At 45.5% G+C, this 23,204-nt stretch overlaps 1 protein-coding gene across 4 annotated transcripts in view; it reads right to left on the reverse strand.

The window, feature by feature from the left end:
* MOB3B (MOB kinase activator 3B) overlaps positions 1-23,204 on the reverse strand; it is a 194,721-nt gene that overhangs the window by 39,192 nt on the left and 132,325 nt on the right. For all 4 annotated transcript variants that reach the window (XM_081803055.1, XM_081803053.1, XM_031031999.2 and 1 more), the window contains exon 3: positions 10,505-10,707. In XM_081803055.1, coding sequence (XP_081659181.1) covers positions 10,505-10,707 — 203 coding nt within the window. The remainder of the gene's footprint in view (positions 1-10,504; positions 10,708-23,204) is intronic.

The raw sequence follows: 23,204 nt of genomic DNA on the forward strand, positions 1-23,204 counted from the left end.
TATAGCAGCAATGTCCATAATAGCCAAACTATGGAAAGAGCCTAGATGTCCATCAACAGATGAATGGATAAAGAAGATGTGGTATATATATACAATGGAATATTACACAGCCATCAAAAAACGAAATCTTGCCATTTGCAACAACATGGATGGAACTAGAGGGTATTATGCTAAGTGAAATAAGTCAATCAGAGAAAGACAATTATCATATGATCTCACTGATATGTGGAATTTGAGAAACAAGGCAGAGGATCATAGGGGAAGGGAGGGAAAAATAAAACAAGAAGAAAACAGAGAGGGAGACAAACCGTAAGAGACCCTTAATCCCAGGAAACAAAGTGGGTTGCTGGAGTGGAGTTGGGGTGGGAGGGACGGGGTAGCTGCGTGATGGATATTGATGTGCTATGGTAAGTGCTGTGAACTGTGTAAGACTGATGAATCACAGACCTGTACCCTGAAACAAATAATAAGTTACATGTTAATTAAAAAAAAAAAAAACATTCCCACTCAGCCAAGGTGAAGAGAGAGGGCAGAGTGTGACTTGTAAGTGTAGGCATTCTTAGGTTGCCGTAGAGGGCATACCTGTAGAAGTGGAAAGTAATCTGACATGTAAGCATTACACAGAAGTATGTAATGGCAAACTGGAACAGAAATAATGAGTTATGAAATATACACACATATATATACATATATACTGATCTCTATGCACAAAATGGAGCTCAAACTCATGACCCCAAGATCAAGAGTCACATGCTCTACTGAGCCAGCCAGGAGCCCCAGGAAATATACTAATAGTGTTTTTAAAACTGTGTACTTTAAAAATTAAACCACAGGGACACCTGGGTGGCTCAGCCGGTTGAGCATCTGCCTTCGGCTCAGGTCATGATCCCAGGGTCCTGGGATCGAGTCCCGCATCGGGCTCCCTGCTAGGCGGGGAGCCTGCTTCTCTCCCTCTGCCTGCCACTCCCCCTGCTTGTGCTCTCTCTCTGACAAATAAATAAAATCTAAAAAAAAAAAAAAAAAAATTTAAACCACAACTGGGAATTCATTGTGATTAGAATATCAACCTCCATATAAAGGAATCAATCCAGAGATACAGGGTGGTTTAAAACAGGATGGGGCATGGGTTCCTGGGGACAGAAGAAGAGAATGGTCCTGTCTGAGGGAAAAAAAAAAGATAATACAAGAATCTGATTGAGACCAGGACGTTGTTAGTTACTTAGTTACTTCCTTAGTTACGTCTGGTTTTGGGCTTTGCTAATACTTTAGCAAGAAGGGATTGGAATTAACTCTAGATCCACGTGATAATTTCAGCTGAAAATTATTTGTAGTTATTATACATACACATATGCTTTAGTTTAATAAAGTATATATAGACCATTCCATGGTCGAGAATAATCTTCTTTTCAATGAATCCCTTTTGTTCTCTTTTAAAACCTGGAAGTTAAAAAAACTCAATCTTTTCAGATCGAATTGAGTAGAGGAATCCGGGCAGGAAAAACTACAACCAAAACCTTTCGTCAAGGTCACAGAACCCTTTGCAGTGAAGTGCCTGTACCCTCAGGGCTGGATACGTTACATGTACATAATCCGCAGACTTCATCATGTGCTTTGGAATCATTGAGATCTGCTCCCCTTAAAACAGAGGCTTCAAAATGAAACATGCATACATATTGTAAAGATAACATCACCTCAGTGTCTACAAAGATGCTTAACTCCCTATTCCAGGAGGGCCCACTCCATATCCAGGGAAAGTCCACACTAATTGTGTAATCCACCTTCAACTACAGTCACCAAGCAGTCTGCACCCCCACCAGCTTGCTCCTTCGAGCATTTCCATCACAGCAGCTCTGCGAAGAGAGAGCAGAGCGAAGAGTATGCTCAGAGCCGTTGGTCCTGGGCACACAGGTCACTGTGAGCAGCTTCGGTCTTTGGTAAGGCCTTTGAAATCACAAGATCTGATTTTCCTGATTATTTTAAAAGTGATACACATTTGTGATAGAAAACCTGAAAAACTCCCAAAAGTACATATATATATATATATAAAAAAAGAAGCATTACCCATTAATTCCACCAAGAGAGAATGGCTCTTTTTTTTTTTAAGATTTTATTTATTTGCGAGAGAGACAATGAGAGACAGAGAGCATGAGAGGGTGGAGGGTCAGAGGGAGAAGCAGACTCCCCGCTGAGCAGGGAGCCTGATGTGGGACTCAATCCCGGGACTCCAGGATCACGACCTGAGCCGAAGGCAGTCGCTTAACCAACTGAGCCACCCAGGCACCCCCGAGAGAATGGCTCTTAATACTTCTTGCCACACTTCCTTTCTCAACTATGGTTAGATGATTCTAGTGGACATACTAACAGACAGACACATGGTTAGAGTGATTTTCCAATACATTTTTGAATCTTGTTTCTATTTACTCAATATTATCTGCTGACAATTTTCACATGGACATCATCTTCCACTGTAATTGAGCACATTTTAGGCCCTGAAATAAACCAGACCACATCTGATCCCAAACCCAACCAAAACCAAAACCAAAAACGAAAACAAAAGAAACTCAAAAAACTAAAACCAGTCCTCCTCCCACAAACCGGAAGCAAAAGCCCTCTGGACATCAGGAAAGGATGAATAAATAGAACTGACAAAGACATGTGGCTGATTTTGCCACATTCCCAGTAACTCAGCACAAGGCAGTTGTTGAAAATAACCCCACATTTCTTTGCTATTTTCTAAATTGACACTTTAGAGCATGTCTGCCAAGGCTCTTAAAATGGCCCCTGGCTGGCACTCTCACTCAGCTGTGGGCCTTTGGGTGAGCAACCACTCCCAGCTGATGCCACACTGGACACACACACACACACACGCCAGTCATGTCATCTAAACCAACGAAGTCCCAGGAAAGCAAACTCCAGCTAGGGTCTGTGCTGGTGTGTACCCCATCTGCTGGCATGGGGGGCTTTAACTCATGGAGGCCTCACTAAGCAAGAAGCCACCTTGGACCAAAGATGACAAGGCTGAGGACACGCCACGTCAGAGATCATCATCTCAGCACTCAAGCTGGGGGGACTCCTGATATGGGCTCTTTGACATACGGGAAAACTGAGGACCACAGACATTACTTGCCTCGCTCAGGGCTGGACGACCACTGTGGTAACATAACAGTGGGAGCAACACGGTAGCAAAGGCTGAACTGCAAGACTCACAGGCTGAAGCCCTCTCTTCTTCAATGCCTGTGCCCACGTCTGAGACTTTGGGCTGCAAGTCAAGGAAACTGACTGATAAGAAGCATCCCAGAGGACTTTGCACAGATAATTTTTGTAAGAAAGGGTCATTTCAAAAGCCCCCAGTGGCTCTTCTGGGAGCAGCTCTGGCTCATGGGAGAGTCTCTGCTTCTTTTCACAGCCCTGATCCAATCTTGCCATTACAGGCCAACCTTGGCTACTGCACTCACCCGAGCATCTCCAAGGGGAGTGCAAGCATGACCTGGCCACCTCTTAGGGGAATAGAAGGTCAGCATATGCTTGGGCCTAGATGAGTTGTGGTGAGGGAGGACTTTATGGAACAAGGCTTTCCAACTCTTTGGTCTCCAAAGTACCCTGGTCCTACGGTCTCCACTGTTTGGGCCGGGGGGTGGGGGAGGGTTTGGAGCTAAAGCCTAAAATCATTAGGTGCATGAACCTCAATCGTTAGCCAACTGGGGGAGGAGTGGGAGCTTTGGTGCGACAGAATGGCAGTAATGGCAGGGAGGGATGGAGAGGAATGTGGTTTAGATATGGAGAAACTGCCAACCACACTTGTTTGAAGTAAAGGGAATATGCTTGAACATGCTAAGAACTCAGTGATAGGTGTTGGACCATGGAGGAGGACCGAGGAGTGAGAATGAACAGGGTTTCTTTTCTTTCTGTGAGGCCCTCCACTATGAGGAGTTTCATCTCCTTCTCATCTCCCTCTTTCCATCTTCTCTCTTCCGTCCCCCATGCAGCCGGGGTGGGTGTGGCAGGGGCCCAGGTGGAGACACGGAGGGAAAACTCAAAATCTGGAGACATATCCCAAAGATGAGGTCTTGCCCAAAGTTTGATCAATGGATCATGATCTTTATAAGATGTCAGTGAGTGATAACCAAAGAAAAAAAGATTTCAGGGGGCCAAATGTGGTTAAATTAGGTGGGCTACACAAAACTGAACCAGTTTCTTTATTTCATTGACTTCTCAAAGTCTTTAATCTGCAATTATACACTGTGGGTCTTCAGGGCTGGAGATGATGTAGCATTTTATAAACTCTCTTGACCTAGGGAAGGAAGTCTGTTTTCATTGAGCATTACTTAGGACCAACTTTTTTTTTTTAAGTATAGTTGACAGATAATGTCACATTAGTTTCAGGTGTACAACATGGTGATTGCCAAGTTTATATGTTACGCTATGCTCACTCGCCATCTGCACCACACAGCGCTATTATAATAGCATTGACTATATTCCCTATGCTGTGCCTTTTATTCCCATGACTTATTCATTCCAGGACTGACATTTTGAGGCACACTCTTCGCCAATACTGATGCTTAAGATTTTTCTTCTTTGCTTTACTTCCCCACCTCACTGAGCTAGCCTCCCATCCTAGAGAAGAAGAGATGAAGGGCTAAAAATAGTAATTGTCACATCTGAAAGTAACTGTCATGTAGCATCTTGCCCCTCAGAATGTGGTCTGGGAACCAGCCGCACTGACATCACCTGAGATCAAATTTGCACGCTCAATCCCATTCCAGGTGTACTGAATTGGAATCTACAGTTTGGCAACATGCCCAGGTGATTCATTCGCACATTATAGTTTGAGATGAAGATGGAGGGTGCTTGGTAGTAGGCAGTAACCTCAGTAATTCTGATTTGGCATATCTGTGGTGAGGCCCAGGGAAGCACATTTTAAAATATCAGCTCCAGAAGATTCTGATGCAGCTGGTGTGTGGACCCCTATTAAGAAACATTGATTTGATCGAAGAGCTTCTATGGCCCAAGTGACCTGCTTATAAAGTAAAAGGGCAGCACTGTGATAACATTTGGTTTCCCAGCGGCACTTCTGCAAGGTAGGTCTACCAATCACCTTCATCCTTAGAAATAAGGAAATAACAACCTGGAGACAGGAGAAGGCCCTGGACCAAGGTCACCCAGGGGTCAGCAGGTGCATGAGGGCAAGCAAGCCCCCTCCTGCCTTTCCTCCCCACCTCCCCCAGCCTCTCTCCTCCTCCCTCATCAGCTCTTTATTCAGCAGCGACTGCACTGCTAACAGCCCTCTCTGAGTCTGCTTTTGTGTTTAGTGAAAGGCCAACAAAACACTGCTGGTTATTTGTGCTTGCTAATGATAATTCTGATTAGCTCAATTCTGTCAGCTGACTCCCAGGCTGCCAGGGGCCCACAGCAGCCTGCTTATTCAATCAGGGCCTGGTTCATTTTCTAATTACTACCATCATTTGGGCTCGTTTCCTCCAACTGTGAATTTGCTTGAGTTCAACTCATCTTCAGCTGTTGCACTTACATGAGAAATGGCTCATCTGTCACGTCTGTGTCTGTGCTCCAGTCCCCCCTCCCTGTTGGAGACCAGATGAAATGAGTTCCCAGGCTGCTGCTGACCAGCAGGTCCCAGTGGGAGCCATGAGGCAAGCCCTCATCACTGGGTTGGCCAGAGTGACCTCTTCCCAGCTTCTGAATTCCAAATTGTATTCCCACTCTGAGGCCTGAAAGGGTGACCCACTGTCCCAGTTTGCCAAGGGACCGAGAATTTTCCCAGGACATGAGACTTTTAGTGCCAAATCAGGGAGGGTCAGTCACCTGGACATAGTAGTATGAGAGCGTTCAACAACCCCTAGGTGATCTAGTTGGAATCTGAAACAGAAATGCCTGGAAGCTGGGGTCCCATTTTTCTCTGTCAGGCCTAAGACTGATGATGCATCCCTTCACAGCTCTGTGCCTAATTTTGCTTTTAACTTCTACTGCTAATCCAATAGGATGAAGCTTTATTTCCAATAGTGAATAAATGGAAGTCTGCTGGCATGTTCTAAGGGAGGAATGACTGGTGTGTTATCCCTTTGAATGGAGGCACATCATCCCCAAAATACTCTTCCTAATCCAAAACACATTAAACATTTAGAATGTACTTGGCAACTTGGGCATGTGAGCCTTATATCCTATAAACTCCCAGCCCTCAAAGAGCTGACCATCCCATGAGAGACACCAATACAAATACGATAAACTCTGTTACAACGCTACCTAGGGGATCACTAAGATGGCAAGAGGTCACGGGAGCTGGGAAGGGAGAATTGGGGTACCTCTGCTTCCTATATGCCAGCTACTTAATATTCATTATCTCATTTAACAGCCAACATTTCTTAAGCACTTACCATGTGACTAATCCATTTAATTTTTACAACAATTCAAGTATTATACCCATTCTATGAATGAGGAAAATGAGGCTTGGAAAAACCAACCATCTCGCTCAAGACTGCAAGTTAGTAAATGAAGAGTTTGAACCCAGAGAGCCTGAGTCTTATTTTGAAGCACGGAGACTGTATCTCCTACCCTGGTGGTGTGCTGGATTCTCCACACCACCAGGGTGCTGGACACTCAGTCAACATCAGACAAAAGCTACAGGGTAGGCGCTGGGAACCGAGGCGGGTGGCTGTGCGTGGAGGAAGCGTGGCAGAGAGAAACAGAAGGTGGCGTGTCTGCGTTCTACATTCCAAGGCATGATAGCAGGAATGTCCCACTGGAGGTGTGGGAACTCGGGGAATGCTGACATTCTAAAGGAAACTGGCAGGTCACATGCTGCCCTTCTGGCCCTTTGCTGCCTTCAATTCTAAAGAATGAATGCTACAATGTGAAGCCAAATGCCTGACTTCTTTATCATCCTTCCAGGGCAGAAGATGAGTGTGTCATGATTTTACATTTTTTAGACTGCATGTAAATTCTTTTTTTTTTTTTTATTTGAGAGAGAGACAGAAACAGAGACAGAGGTACAGAGAGAGAGCAAGAGTGGGAGGAGGAGAAGCAGGCTCCCTGCTAAGCAGGGAGCCTGACGTGGGGCTCGATCCCAAGACCCTGACACCATGACCTGGGCCGGAGGCAGACACTTAACCGAATGAGACACCCAGGCACCCCTGCATCTGTAAATTCTTGAAAGCATCTTTCTTATGCCTTGGAACATCTGAATAACTTATGTTGCATATATACGGAATTTGATATATGCAAATCAAGGAAAAATGTGTTGATTTGACATACTATGGCTGGTTTTAATATGTTCATTGCTACAGTCCACTTAGAAGTTAGGTATTCTGCGGTGCCTGGGTGGTTCAGGCGGTTAAGCGTCTGACTCTTGGTTTCAGCTCAGGTCATGATCTCAGGGTCCTGAGATGGAGCCCCAGGTCAGGATCTGTGCTCAGCATGGAGTCTCCCTCTGCTCTTCCCCCCTATACTTGCTCTCTCTCTCTAAAATAAAATCTTAAAAAAAAGAAGTTAGGTATTGTAGCACTATCAACTACTGAAAGTACTCATTTCAGTAATAACAATCCACAAATCCAGTATTTTTAATGGACACTGGACTGTGCTAAGTATCCAGAGCCTGACATTATATAATTATTGTCCTCAAAAACATCCTCAATCTCTTTCTGTTACTTCACAGGTTTTGGTTTGTGTAAAATGAACACATAATTTCAGATAATTCAGCATGGAAAACATGTGTTAATATGTAAAAGCATTAAAATTAATCACCCTGCAATTACAATTAAGAAAACAGGTAGGAAGGACACTGTTTCAAGCCAGACTTAAATAAAAGGTTCTAGGGGAAAAACTGATACCCTTCTTGCTCACTTCCACTGTTAATAATTCTTGGTTAATCCAGTCAGTTTCTCCCCAAGCCTCCAAAGAGGCTTTTATCTGGAGTCCTGGGCTGTTCGGGGCCTTTCTGTGACTCTAGTCTTCCAGCCAGCTCCTGGCACTGCTAGGCGTTAGAATCCATGGGGCTTTTCTCCAGTGACAGAAAATAACTGGGAGTATTTTGATGGCAAAGAAAGGCCTTCTCTACTGGCTCATGCTCAGCTTTGTCTTACAATGGCCTTTATTAAAGCTTCTGGACATAAAGAAGAAATTGACTTTCGGCTCTATCCGATGTTTCTGCTCCTTTAGCTCAGTGAAACCGAAACAGTGAGTGCTTAGGAGAGCCTCTTCCTTCGCGTAGAACCTTGGGGAAGGTAATTCCCCTCATGGTTTCTCCACCCTCTTCAGTTCCATGGCCCCTAGTCACTCTTTCCTTTGTCCTTGACATTTTCTAAAATTAGCTTTATCAACTCTTTCCAGTCTTTGAACTCCCTTGAGCTGTTTGCACAACCTTTTCTTCTTGTTAACCCACACTTGCCTTTAAGCAGGACAGAGTAGGAGAAATCAACCAGGAAGTATTTCAGCTTCTATCCACACTGTTTGTCCAACTGAATTCAGAGACAACTTGGTTCCTGCCCCCCAATAACTTTCTAGAAAACTGTTGTGAAAGAAAATGAAAACAAGCACTTCCTTAGCCAGTGAGATAATTTATTTGTGCCCAGAAAGTCTTGCTTTGTTCCAGAACGCTTAGTGATGCAAACAAAAATATTTTTTACATGTACTCTCATAGCACAATAAAAGTTGAGAAACTCTAATGGTGATATATAAATTCCTTTGCCAGATACAGGTACTGTACCATATTAAGCATGCCTTTTTCCTTCTTTTGTATTTTAATTTTTTTTTTAAGCATTTGGAGTCAAGCACTTAGATCTTTTAGCCGAATTTCCAGTCTTTTTTTTTTAAAGATAATATTTATTTATTTGTCAGAGAGACAGAGGGAGAGAAAGAGCTCACACAAGCATGGGGAGTGACACGCAGAGAGAGAAGCAGGCCTCCCACTGAGCAGGGAGTCCGATGTGGGGCTCGATCCGAGGACCCTGGGATCATACCTGGAGCCAAAGGCAGACACTTAACCGACTGAGCCACCCAGGTGTCCCTTATTTTGATTCTTTAACATCATGAACTTGCTGACCCTGGAGGGACTGGCCCTCCCAGGGCTAGCCAATTCCTAGATGTAGTAAACAACTCACCCTCCAGCTGTTTACTCCCCAGTCAATACAAACTAATCAATCCAGAGCTCATCCAACCACCTCCTCTATGCCTCTCACCCTTAGGGCTACTATTGCCCCCCCATCACCCTAGGTCCAGGTACCACACAATTAAGACAGCCCCTAATCCCCAAAGCCTCCTGAAATGATTCAAATTGGTCAATTCAATTCTAATCCTGCTTAGTTCGACTCACCTGTTTCTTCCCAGAGAAACCACAATAAAGGCTTTTGCCCACATTTTCCCTTCTCCCTCTGCCTCTGACCAGCCTTGGTGGCTACCCGCGTGCCCCCCCTCCTTCCCCATGACACGGTGTGCCCCCTTCTCTTCGGATCCATGAGTATAATAATCTATCTTTTCAATGGCAATTGTTTTCCTGATCTGTTGGCCTCACCATACATAAGTAACAATAAAACCTCGATTTAAAAAACACATACATAAAGAGAAAGGAAGACGGACTAGCAAAAGACCACAGCCTGGCCTCTGCTTTACTCATTATTCAAATGGACTTGGATGAAAGTTAGTTGCCCTGTCAGTTATATTTAGCAAAACTGCCACTTTTAGTGTTCCAAGAAAAAAGAATGATTTTAGTATAAAGCACTGTATTATACTGGTTAAGAAAGTACTCAGTAGAGCCGACTAGAAACAGCTGTGATGAGGACATCCACATTAAGCCACTACATGTTACAAAAGATGCTGGGAGTTTTAAGGTTCCTTGGCTTCTAGAGCACAGATTGAGTCCAACTGTAAAAACACCTTATGGAGCAAATACAAGGAGCCCCCATTCACCTAAACAATCATGGTGAAGTTTTTTTAAATCCAATGTTCTGGATTTTAAATATATCCCATTAAAACTGCATCACAGGAGATCCAGTACGAAAAGCAAAGTCCCTGAGATACTGTCTTCTCATCTGGGGCTTACTTCTGTCTCTAGCTCTGGAGTCAAAGCTACTCCAAGGCAGTTTTGCTTAACTTTGCATGCCCAGCAGCGGACACACAGTGGGTGCCAAAGATATGGTTCCCGAGTGAAAGAGTGTTTCTCATTATCTTTAAACAGATGATGTAAGAGGTCAAAGATGCTCATTTAAGGGATTATGTAAATCGGTGGCTGGTTTTGGAGCTGAGAACGAAAGCTACTCCCTCTGGCCCAAACCATTACGATCCCACTACATTTTGCCACCGCTCGGAGAGAAATGTAAGACCCTATGTGGTGATGGCAGTGGACATCCTGGCGTCTTCTGACCCTTACGCCCACCTCTCCCTCCTGGCTAACGGCCCCCCACGAGTGAGCCCTTTGCGTGGGCCTGACAGTGTGCTGTGACCAATGGCTGAGCTCCTGGGGGCCGCTTGGGTGGCAGCCCTGCTCAGCGACACTCACCAAAGGCTCTAGCTCCTTGCGGTCGATGAGGTTCATCTCTGTGACGAAGTAATAGAAGTGCTTGTAGCAGGTGTTGACGTGGGCCTCCGCACCCATCACAATGACCCGGTCAAAGTGGTGGATGTAGACGTGGACGAAGACGCGGAAAAGGCGGCACAGGATCTTCTTGCAGATCTGAAGGAAGTTCTTTGGGAAGGGAACACCTAAAGAAGTAAAAAAAAGAAGAGAGAGAACAAAGCCGTGATGGGAAAGCTCCAGAAGCCCGGGAGCGCACGTGCGAGGCTGGAGAACCATCCTGCACGCGAGCCTCCAGGCCAGCCTGCAGATGCCTGGCTCTGCGTGGGCAGCTGCATCAGACACGCCTAAAAAAAGTGGCTAATGATGCTGTTATGTTTAAATACCAACAATGACCAGGAAGAGACCAAAAAAAATTAATGAAGAAGGCCAGGTTTGTTTCTTTGGTTATATATATATGCATATATATTCATATGTATTTGGTTTTATTTACATATAAATATTTGCTTTTATTTATATATAAATATTAAATATTGATTTTTACATAGAAATGTGTGTTCTCCCTTCTTGCTCCCCACCCTCCCCTTTATAGAGCACAAGAAGGTTCATTTTCCTCTTACATCTAATCTAAGAGAACTAGAGGGAGACGGGTGCTCCCTGACAGAGTAACAGGGGGCCGCGGGGACTGCAGCAAATCGGAAAGCACCTTCTCCTCAAAGGGAGTAGTGGTGGCAAAACTCCAGCCAACAGTGGCCCGACGGGACAGAGGCCCAGGGCTCTTAGAACTTCTGATTTTTCAAGATAATTCAGGAATCTGGAGTTCTATGTGAACTTGCTACATTTTTTAAACATGAGCGATGAATCTAAAGTTTTAAAAAATACCAGTGGTCAAAACAAGACATCTTTCTAGCTTAATGTGGCATACAGGCTGCCCGTGTGCAAATTCTGATCCAAATTCCTCCAGAGATCCACTGTTTCCAGGGTGGGCAAATGCAACAACCTCCACAGACAGTGGACATTGCACTTATCCCCACTTCATCTCCTCGAGGAAGGTAAGAGTGGGTTATGGGGCCAGAGGGGGCACCTTAAGTGGTAACATGTTGTAAGTTAAACAGACTTTGAATTCCTGCTCTGCAACTTATCCAGCTGTATGACCATGGCCGAGAGATTTAACCTCTGGGAGCTTCAGCTCTTCCATATGTAAATAAAAATTCCAACAGTTGGGAGGATTAGACACAGATAAAAATTCCAGTGGTTGTGAGGATTAGCAGTGGTGCCCAGGCAACTCTGGTTTCTCATCTATAAAAGAAAGGTCATAATAAGGCCTTCCTTGCACGAGTAGGAGAGTGTTAACACGAGTAAAATCCCTCGACAGTGCCTCGAACAGAGGAAGAGCTCACTAAATAGGAAGGACCCTCCTTCTCTCTGCACTGTAAGGTCTGCAGCATTTAGCTGTTGTTATAAGGAATGTATTACCTTTATCAAGAAAAGGTAGACATGGCTACAACCTTTCAACAGAATTGCAGAGTGTGCTTAGGGTGGGCTCCTGGTCCCTGTCCATCCCTCCACAGGGTCCCAGTGGCAGCTGTCTGGTGAGATACTCTGTAATGGGATCACCTGGGACCCCCAGGGCATGATGAGAGAGACAGAACATGACTGGCAAATGGCAGGCGCAAGATCTGCCTCCCTGGGGCCCGGCACCGATACCGGCTTTTCTTCGAACACAAAGTGGGACCTATCAAATGAACCCAGGGAGAGACTCGGGCACAGCGTGGCAGCTGTCTGGGCAACAGATGCTGGGATTTGGGGATGGAGGTGAGGTAACGCTGGGGAGTGGGGAGCCCCTCGCAGAGATTACGGGTGGTTTTCTATGCTGAGGAGGGGCCAGCAAAAAGCTGCCAGGCTGGGGAAGGGTCTGGAGTCTTCAGAGAAGCCCAAGTCCCAGAGGTGATGGAATCTCCCTCTAAGCGTGTTCCCATCAGAAGGGGAGCCCCGTAACCCATACAGTGACAACACCAAGGGTTGACATGTTTCCTTTACAACCTATCTGCAAAGTGGGCTTTACTACTCAGATGTCACAGATGACTAACACTGAAACTCTGAAGCACAGATTAACTTGCCCCAGGCTATTTAGTCAAAAAGGGGCAAGGCTGGGAAGTGGACCAAGTCAGCCTGGTTCTCAACACCAAAAGATCTGGTTATGTTTGGAGTGGAACACTCTTTCTCTGCCAAGGATAGAGGCACAGCTCGATGGCTAAGTGTAACGAGGCATCCAAAGGTTACTCCTGATGGTACAGAAATAGGATTTAAAAAAAAAAAAGTGGTGGGAAGTGAGAGAAGTCTGAAAAAAGTCTATGTCCTTGGCAGTCAAAGATTCAAGGTGATAAGAGGTCAGCTAATACACTCCGCTGCCTTCAAGGAGATATGTGTTTTCTCTGTTCATGCCTTAGGAACCTGGGACTAACAGAAAAGGCCAACATTTACTGAGCACTTACTATGTTCCAGGGACTAAGCCAAGAGCTTTACATGGATTAGCTGATTGAATTCTGACAAGGCTTGAAGGCAGGTACTATTATTGTTTCCATCGCAAAGATGGGAAAACAGACTTGGGAAAATTAAGTAGCTGCCCAAGGTCACCCGGCTGGCAAATAGTAGGGGAGGGGCCTGGAGCCAGGTCTGTCCAACTCCAAAGCCCAGGACCACCTTGAAAACCTGAGATGCTCCTCTGGGGCTCTGCACAAACCCCCAGCTCTGTGGCCCTTCCTTTATGTGTGGTCTGAGCCCCCGTGGTGGGTTTACCTTTCACTCCCCCTGCCTCCAACTCACCAGCTGCCAGGGAACACGGGGAGTCTCAGCTGTACCACTTCACCTGCTTGATCAGCCCCACACCCCACACACTGACTGCAGGCAAGGCAGTCTCGGGCACATTGAGGATGTTCATGGCAATTGCTAGGTCCCTCTAGATGGTCCCCCATTTGCATCTTTCCCCCATCCCTGTTCTGCTCAGCTCTGAACTCTTGGCTCTCCCTTCCATCCCGTACCTGGTCTCTGGCCGTGTCTTTGTCCTAGAACTTGGCTTGCCTCTTGTCTCTCCCTTTTGGACCACGGCTAGAAATGATCATTAGAGTAGTGGAGAGGAGTGGCTTTGAGATTCTGGAAGACCTAGTTTTAAAGTCCTCGTCCTACAATTTATTTGCTGTACAGGCAGGTTACTTCATCACTCTTCTGCATTGTAAAATCGATAAAAACATTGGCTTTGTAGTGTCCTTATACTAGTATCTGTACTGAAACGGTCCTTAGTGGGAACTGTCAGACTAAATTCTACTTTTGTTATTTCTCACTTGAACTCCTCCGGTAGGTAAAACCCAGGCTCAGCATCTCTTGACTCTAGCTGCAAAGTTGGATCAGACTCTTCCACCATTCCCTCTCTTACATGTAATTCATTCTTCAAAAGTGAACAATGCAAATGGTTCAAGTTAGGATGTGCTCAGCATGCACCAGTCACCTCAGGCCACCTCTGGAAGCTGAGAAGTCCTGGGCTGGGAGTTCTAGGGAGCCCAGGAACCCCAGCAGGCTCTTGGCTGAACCAGAGAGAAAATCCCAGCTCACAGAGCATGGGGTTGAGAATAAGAAAGCTTGGGGTGCCTGGGTGGCTCTGTCGGTTGAGTGTCTGCCTTCGGCTTAGGTCATGATCTCAGGGTCCTGGGATCGAGCCCCATGTCCAGCTTCCTGCTCAGAGGGGAGTCTGCTTCTCCCTCTCCCTCTGCCTGCAGCTCCCCCTGCTTGTTCTCTCTCTCTCTCAAATAAATAAATAAAATCTTAAAAGAAAAAAAAGAATAGGAAAGCTACATAGAAGTTGGGAAATTCATTCAATATCATCTATGGGTTCAGGGGCCATTTCTATGTATTTTAGCTCTTTTCTCCCCTTCTCTTCTGCCTTCCAGGTGTTCAGATTTGTGTGTGTGTCCATGTGTATATATGTGTGCATGTGTGTATGTATATGTGTGTATATGTGTCTGCATATATGTGTGTTTGTGTGTGTATACGTGTGCATGTGTATGTATATGTGCATGTACGTATATGTATATATGTATCTGTATATGTGTGCGTGTTTGTGTGTATGTATATGTATGTGTATATATGTGCGCATGCCTGTGCATATGTATATGCATGTATATATGTGTGTTTGTATGTATGTGTATGCATGTGTATATGTGCATGTGTGTATATGTGTGTTGTGTGTGTATGAATGTGTGTACATTATGCATATGTCTATGTGGCATGCGTGTCTGTGTGTGTTTTAAATAAACCTTCAGAAGGTGGGAAGTAGAAGAGATCACTCCTTTGGAGGTAAAGAACTGGATGTCCACCCCTTTGGTGGACTCTGGAACTATCTCGCCCTGTGTAACTGGCTACATGGCAGCAAGATAAGGCAAGACTCGGCCCTGCTGATCAACTCCCTTCCTTGACAGTCCTCAGAGGGACCAGCTCATGAAATTGGATTAGTCTGAGGGTTTTTGTCTCCGTGGTGCTAAGAAGTATCCAATCTTCATTAAATAGCCACAGGAAAGGGAGCGCTGAGTGATGCGTGATTTGCAGGGTGTCCCAGAACACTCTGAGCAGTGGTATTATAGTTGCAGTTTTATTTTTTTGTTTTAAGATTTATTTATTTAGAGAGAGAGAGAAATCCTCCAGCAGACTCCCTGCTGGGCATGGAGCCCAATGCGGGACTCCATCTCAGGACCCTGAGATCCTCACCTGAGCTGAAATCAAGAGTCGGACACCTAATGGACTGAGCCACCCAGGCGCGCCTGGCAGTTTTGTTCTTTTTTTTTAAGTAACGGAGGCTTAGCTGAGTTAAAGTATTTGCCCCTAGCCCCACAGCTAAAGGGAAGTAATGGTTCGGCTCTAAAAGTCAGGTTTTTTTCTTTTGCATCCTGTTACTATGGGCTCCATGGTGGTAGGGAACAGACCAGCATTTTATGACCTGCACTTAGCCCAGGACCTGGCTTATAGAAGGAGCTTGAAAAATATGTGTTTGCTGGCTTTAAATGGCTACAGTCCAGCAGTAGGAAGAATGACAGGCTAATGAATCATCACAAATGGATGCTGGGCTTGTTACAATGATGGCCTGCACCTGAGGGAACGGTATGCTGGCTGGATCTGGGCAAAGGGCAGTCTACGTGGACACGTGGCCCCACTGACCCAGCTCAGGACCACATCCAGTGTCCTGTCCCTCTGCTTCTCTTGTGTTTGTGAGATATTATGGACCCTCCATTTTTGTATTTCCCAAGACATGTTTTAAAACTCACTAATTTGGGAGAGCCTTGGCTAAAAAAAGAGGGTCATGAGATCAAATGTATTTGCAAAAATTCTGCTTTCATAGAGGTTTACAGTGTATCTCTGCATGGGAAAGGACCTGAGAATTCCTGTAGCAAAAAGTCCTATTTTACCCTGAACCCCTCTTTCCCCCCTCATAATATCTATCGGTTTAAAACACAGAGCCTGTAACAAAAGCCTGGCTTTTGTTTCTATCTCACTCTACCTCCTACTCACAATGCAGTCATATGCAAATGGTTAGTCCCTCTAAGCCTCAATTCCCCCCCCCCCCCCGTAGAAAGAAAAGAGGTTGATGTCATCTGTAGCTCCTGAGGTTGTTATGAGGATTAAATAAATGTATAAAAGGCTTTGCTTAATGCCTTGTGGACAGTAAGCACTCTCTTGTGAACTGTTACTTTTAGTATCCCATGGACTCAATGCTCTTCAGAAAATACTTTGGGATTAAATTCCTCCTGCATATTTATTTTTCAGGAGGGCACTTTGGGTATTAACACATCAGTTCTGAACTTACAAAGAACTCAGAGTGGCTATGTTCTGCCTTACGTTATTTTCTACAAGGTTCTCATACTTACATCTTGTCTAATTGTAAGTTCCCTGAACAAAGAGATGGTTTTATATTTTGAGTCTGCCTTTAAAAGTACCTGGCACAGGGCTAGGTGGGGAGTAGTCATCCATCAGAATTGAATCATAAAAGAGTAGTGATCTTATTTAGTCGAGATGTGAGTCTATCTATCATCTCCTCTTTGGGGCAGGGAAAAAGGCTCCAGCAGAAATGATAGCCTTTTGCCAGGATCTTGATATGGTCCTGGCATGGGAGGCTGCACACTGCTTTTGGTGAAAAGGAAGGAGAGCTCTGTGATAAGAACATTTTGATCTTACCTACGGGGTGGGAAGAAAAAACCTGAAACTCCTCTTTTCTTATCATTAAAACCTCCCTTCTTTGCCTTTCAACGTATTTTTTTTTCAGGTGGTGATCATTAATTTTCAGTTACCGTGCTCAATTAGAAAGTTAATGGCAGACAGTATTAACCAGTAGCTCTAACTGAAGTAGACTACACGTCTGAAGTGTCTGGAGTTAAACTTTGACTAGTCTTATAATAATTGAGACAAACCATGTGACCATAATCCCAAATAGATGTGCACTGATTGATATAGAAAACAACCTTTGATCGGAAGGTCTTCACGTGATTTGCAATCACTAATTGAGTCTCAGGGCACCCTGAGCCACATCCCATGACTCTCAGATTCAAGCTGGAAAATTTCATTAAGTTGTTCCAAAATGAGAAGATGTGTTCAGAAGAGTGTTCTCCAAAGAGGTGATAGACAAACAGACAGACAGACACACACACACACACACACACACACCTTTGGATCTGGATGGTCTTGGGTTATGTGATGGAGCTTGGTCTCTGCAAATGGGTCAGTAATGAAATGAAGTTGGTGAACCTAAAACAGGGCCAGGCTGAGCTCAGACGCCAGAGTGAGCTGAGGCAAAATGCCTAGGCAGAGGTCAGAATCCCAAACCAATCACTCATAGGTGGTTCCGGTAGGAATTTGCCCAACCATTAGACTCAAAGCAAGGCTAGAGTTTGCTGGACGATCGGGCCAAGGAGGAAGCTAAGCCAGAGAGTTGGGATGAAGGCAGAGGGTGAGGTGAGCCTGCAGGGCCCGGACTCTCCTGAAGGCCTGACAGACAGTGCCCAGTTCTGCCTCCGCTGTTCAGGAAGACGTGGTGCTCGGCAGGGAGTCAGCATCTGACGGGGCCTGTAGAGTTCATGAATGTGCCTAACCACAACTTTCTGATCTCCAAGCCACATTCAGTACCAGCAGTAAATCGAGCATGGAATATACTAATTTCTCTGGGGCCCCATGTGGATTTGCCTTTTATCTCTGACTTAGTAAATCTCCTTTCTCCCAAACAAAATTTAATAAAAAATTCCAGTAATTTCTGAGCTTCAATCCGTTTTCTTTCTTCTTTCCTCCTCTTCCCTCCCTTGCACTAGGCAGATGCCCCATTCAATCCTTCCTTTGCGGACACCCCTGAAAGAAAATAAGCTGTCTAAACGGCTTATGTTTCCTTTTTTACCCTGTTATGGGAGCTGCAAAGGGAAAGAGTCCCTCAGAGAATGCAGAAATGCTTGGGATGATGGGGCCACAGACTGGAGACAAAGGTCCCAAACTCAAACAAGAGCTGGGGGTAGTTTCTGTGTTCACTGAAACGCATTCCTGTTCTCATCATCTTCTCTCTTTTCTGTGGAAGAGAAGGCCCAATGTCTGGTGCAGGATCACACCGGGTTGGACCCGGACCACGGAGGTAGAGAGAGTAAGGGCTAGGCGGTGGTCTCCAGCAACACCAGACAACTGCCCTCAAACACCCCAGGTCCCACAAGTAGTCGGCAGGTGTTCCAGCCTGTCCTTTACCTAGTTAATGCCTCTACTTTCTTAAGAGCTCTGCCCAGGTTGTCTGACATCTGCGATCTGCTCCTGAAACTTTCTGAGCACACAGCCCAGATGGTAATTCCACACAGCTCTGTGGGAATCCCTGACCCAGGGCCAGCCCATCTCCTAGACTGTACCCTCCCTGATGGTCCTCATGGCTGATCCTCAGTGCCTACCACGGAGCCTGGAGCAGGCTGGGTGTGTAACCAATGCTTGCACATGCTGGATGGAGGGCTGGGCTCTTAGGCCACATGCTGACCCTGAAATCAAAGCTCAGAAAGGCAAGGGGACTGGCTGGCCTGGGATTTACAGCGAGTTTGTGATGAAAAGGGACCTGCATCCCAGCCTCTCGGATTCCAGAGCCTGTGCTCTTTTTACTCTTGCTAGAATACTCGACAGGCTGTTCTCACGGCTCCTTCCATCCCTCTTCAATCCTACTGGCAGAGTTGGGGAAGCAAAGCTTGTTAAAAGACGAAGGTGGACAAGGGAGGTTTGGCTCTCACTTCCCCAAACGCATGTGTCATCCAGGGTTAAGGAGAATGGTTAAGCGTCTAGCCCTGGTGTCCATCATACTTGGGTTCACACTCTAGCTGTGGACCATCCGTGTTTCTTGTTCTTGAGGAAGCGTGCTAAGTTCCAAGAGGCTCGTTTCCTGATCCGAGAAATGGGGATAATGATACCGAGGCCTCTGTGAGATGGTGATTTTAAACACAAGCATAGTACCAGGAGGCACCCAGGGGGCACTCAGTTAAGTAACAGCCAATGTTACTGTGGTTAGGAAGTTTGGGCTCTTCCTCATCGAAGCCGAGGGTGCGGAGAAGGGCAAATGAAACAGGAAAGAGCAAGTTACCTTTTCTTCGAAAGGGCAAACTCTCCTGAAAAGTGGATTTGGGGAGATATCCTGAGAGTTGTCCGAGGAGTTTCCACATGACACAAAATGAAACCTAGTAACATTCTGGCCAATCCTTTTGGGACCCCTGATGGCACACGAATAACACCCAGAAATGCCCACATTTCTCCTTAAAACAGTCGCTCCTGTCTGAGGGCATCTGTGTTGTCCTTTATGCCTTTGGAGTCCGGTAACTGAGGAGAGCACCTATGAAACTCCCTGTGCAAGTCATAAAATTCACTCATTCTCAATAGTTCATGAATAGAAACAACATCCCACACACGTGGGAAAAGAAAACAGACCTCCTCTGGCAGCGTGGCTGAGAACATACCATTTCCAAAACACTTGCAAAACAAAATGCAATTGGATCATGAGGAAAACAATGAAGAAAAAACTCATAACACAGATCTGTTTCTTAAAAATACACATCTTCCTCCTCTTTGCTGACTCTGCTGCCCATCCCATCCACATTCTCCTGCCTCCTGCAAAATGCATATACATATATATATATATATATACATAGAAGCCTCATGCTTTTGCTGATGAAAAGTCAGCTGCAGAGGACTGATTCCTCTAAGCAGATGTTTTGTGTTATCTCAGTGCGTTCCTCAAGAAAGTGTCTGTTCAACATGCCAAGGAAAACAATCCCGTGTAGCAAGACTTTGTTCCTCTGCCTAAAAAAAAGGAAAAAAAAGCCCCCAAACAAGCTGACAGCTGCAAATGGTTAGAAATAAAGTGGCTACTACTCTGTTCTCCACCTCCCTCTGCCCTTCGCCAGAGCCCGCTGTGTTGCCCTCTGACCTATAATCACAGTGGTGGGACTGAAGGAAGAGAGACGAGCATGGGATAATCTGCTCTAAACAGACTGTTAATTCTTTCAGACGTGCCATTTGCTGGGCAGAGGAAGTGCTGTTTCAGCCACCCAAAGGAGCGGCTGTAAATACAATGTGCCTGCCTGTCTCACTTCCCTCTGCTCCCCAATGTCACTTCTCTGGGGCTGGAGGCTGTTCCTCATCTGCCCCTCCGTCCGCAGGATGTCTGCCCTAACCCTCTGCTGGCATGGCACGGAGGAGGAAGGAGACTGAGAAAGACCCAGCAAAACCCGAAGAAGATACTCATTCACTCTGGATTGGCAATAAGAGCCATAAAAAAACAAAAACAAACCGTAGCTAGTTCAGACGTGCTGAGTTTGCTGAAAAGCACATGGGCCAAATGAGATGGGAGTGAGCCGAGAACAAGATGTTAATGAACTTCGAGAACAAGATGTTAATGAACTTCGTTAGTGCTAGAGACTGAGACTGAGGTGCCTGCCCTTGGATCAGAGCCCCAGTCAGAATCTGAAAATGACTCAGCCTCCTTGTCATGGATGATACATTGTGGGTGTCTTCACAAGTAAAACTTTTCTCTAGCCACCGGCAGAATCTTTCTCCCATTATGGGAAGGGCAGTTAATACCAAATCTTGTCGGAATAGTTTCTAGCCTATAATTTTCTCTCCATCCCCACTGCCACTTCCCTAGCTCAAGCCACCATCATCTCCTGCCTGGTGCTGGAGTTTCCCCCCAGCTCTACTCTTGGATTTTTTCCAGTCTCCACCTGGCAGGCAGATGATCTTCCTAATATGCAAATGATCTTCCTAATATGCAAATCTAACCAGCACATCCATCTTTCTGCATTAAACTCTAAAGCAGCTTCCCACTGCTTTAAGGTAAAATCACAGCTATTTAACAGAGCAGGCAAGACTCCCTATGGCTCCAAGCATGCGTATCTCTCCATCATCACTTCTGGAGCCTCCTAATTTATATATGATACTCCAGCCCTCTGAAGCTAAGATCCTCTTGGGCTCACTTCTGGGAGATGCCACATACTGAAGAGTTGGCAGCTGGAAACCCTCTTCCTCAGCTTCCCCTTTTTGTCTGGCTAACTCCCATTTGTTATTCAAGGCTCAACTACGTTTTCACTTCCTCTAGGATATCCTCCTTGGATATCCATGTGTTAGGCACATCATGACACCCTATACTTCTCCCATGACAATACTTATTACATTGTATTGTAATTGTCCATTTTTTGGTCTCCCACTAGAATGAAAATTTTGTTATATCAGGGAATGTCCTTTTATCTTTCTTGTTCACAGTTATCCCTGGCATCAAATGCATACCAGAACATGGTGGTCTCAATGAGTATCTGTAGAGTGAATACATGAACAAATGACCATATCAAGTGGGGGTGGTGAAGACTTTGCCTGCTTGGGTTGCCCGTGCTTTTCCCATCCCCAAACAGTGGCCCTGAGTCACAGCCTGAAAACTCTCATTCTGAGGAAAGTTTCCCCAGGGAATTGCTATAGGCCCACGTTTAACCTTGTCATGCCCAAAGCTATAAGTAGTAGTGAAAGTTGATACTTTGGGGCGCCTGGGTGGCTCAGGCAGTTAAGCGTCTGCCTTCAACTCAGGTCATGATCTCAGGGTCCCGGGATTGAGCCGAGTCAGGCTCCCTGCTCAGTGGGGAGTCTGCTTCTCCCTCTTCCTCTGCCTCTTCCCTGGCTTGTGTGTGCTCTCGCTCTCTCTCTCAAATAAAATAAAATTAAAAAAAAAAAAAAGTTGATACTTTTATCTCTTCATACTTGGCAGATCACAGAGAGAAATTCAATTTAACAGGTTTTCACTCATACTGCGAAAGAAGCACCTCCTCAAATCATATTGTCTGTTTGTACTGAAGTGCCTATTTTCATCTAAATAGAAAGGTGTCGAACAGGTAGCTTTCCACCTTAGCACAGTTGGAAATAAGCTAGGAATGACTCACAAATACTCCTGAGATACATGATGGGGGCAGACAGGAGAGAGGGAAAAGACAGCAAAGTAACGGATCCTTTTTGGAAAGGGGGGCAGATCCAGAAAGAATGATGACTGGAACCCAATTTGAGGGGTGCTTTTTTGCAGAGCCAAAAGGGAGCAGTGACCAGGAGGAAATTAATTTGAGGCAGGGGTGTAGATGTTGGAGGTATCTTCTCCAGACAGAAAGAGTCTAAGAAAAGGAAACATGCCAAGGAAGTTCGGGGCAGACTGGATGCAAAGACCCATGGAGACTGAAGCTGAGGGAAAAATGGCAGGTGGATGCAAATGACTCTTCACACCTGAGCTGGAGGGGTTAGTTAAGGCAGGGACTGAGCAAGAAACGGTGAGTCATTGTAATTGCATGTAAGATCCAATGAGGTTAGTCATTGTAATTGCATGTAAGATCCATTGTAATTGCATGTAAGCCACCAATGGGTGGCTCAGTGGGTTAAGTGTCTGACTTTAGCTCAGGTCATGATCTTGGAGTCCCCCACTGGGCTTTGGGCTCCGCACTCAGCAGGGAGTCTGCTTGTCCCTTTCCCCCGACTAGTGCTTTCTCTCTCTCTCTCAAATAAATAAATAAAATCTTAAAAAAAAAAAAAAAGAAAGAAAAGAAAAAGACCCAATGAGGGTAACATAGTGACATAGGGATGAAACCGGAAATACAGCTCTAATATTTGATCTCTGGGATGGAAGTTCAGCTAAATTCACAGACTAAGCTGTGCATCTATAAATTACCTACTTGAATACAGTCTGAACCAGGAATCACAAAATCAAATGCCTTCACGGGTCAGAAAGAAATAGAAGAGTCAAGTCAGCTGGGTGTAATACAGCAGGGAGCGGTGTGTACTGTGACAACCTGAGAGCACTTTCTGCGGGACAGGAAAAGAGCCCCTCTGCCTGGGCTGATCACTATTGAGCAGGAATGTGGGTCCGGGACGGCCAGACCTTCTAGTAGTCTAGATTCCAGTCTGCAGTCTGTTCACGGTTAAATGTTGATGATGAATTAAAAAACACTGGGTGCCTGGGTGGCTCAGATGGTTAAGCGTCTGCCTTCGGCTCAGGTCATGATCCCAGGGTCCTGGGATTGAGTCCCACATCGGGCTCCCTGCTCCTTGGGAGCCTACTTCTCCCTCTGCCTCTCTCTCTCTGTCTCTCATGAATAAATAAAAATAATTTAAAAAAAAA

The sequence above is a fragment of the Leptonychotes weddellii genome, chromosome 14 (genome assembly GCF_054177405.1).
Source record: "Leptonychotes weddellii isolate Sample4059 chromosome 14, ASM5417740v2, whole genome shotgun sequence".
Taxonomy (NCBI): domain Eukaryota; kingdom Metazoa; phylum Chordata; class Mammalia; order Carnivora; family Phocidae; genus Leptonychotes; species Leptonychotes weddellii.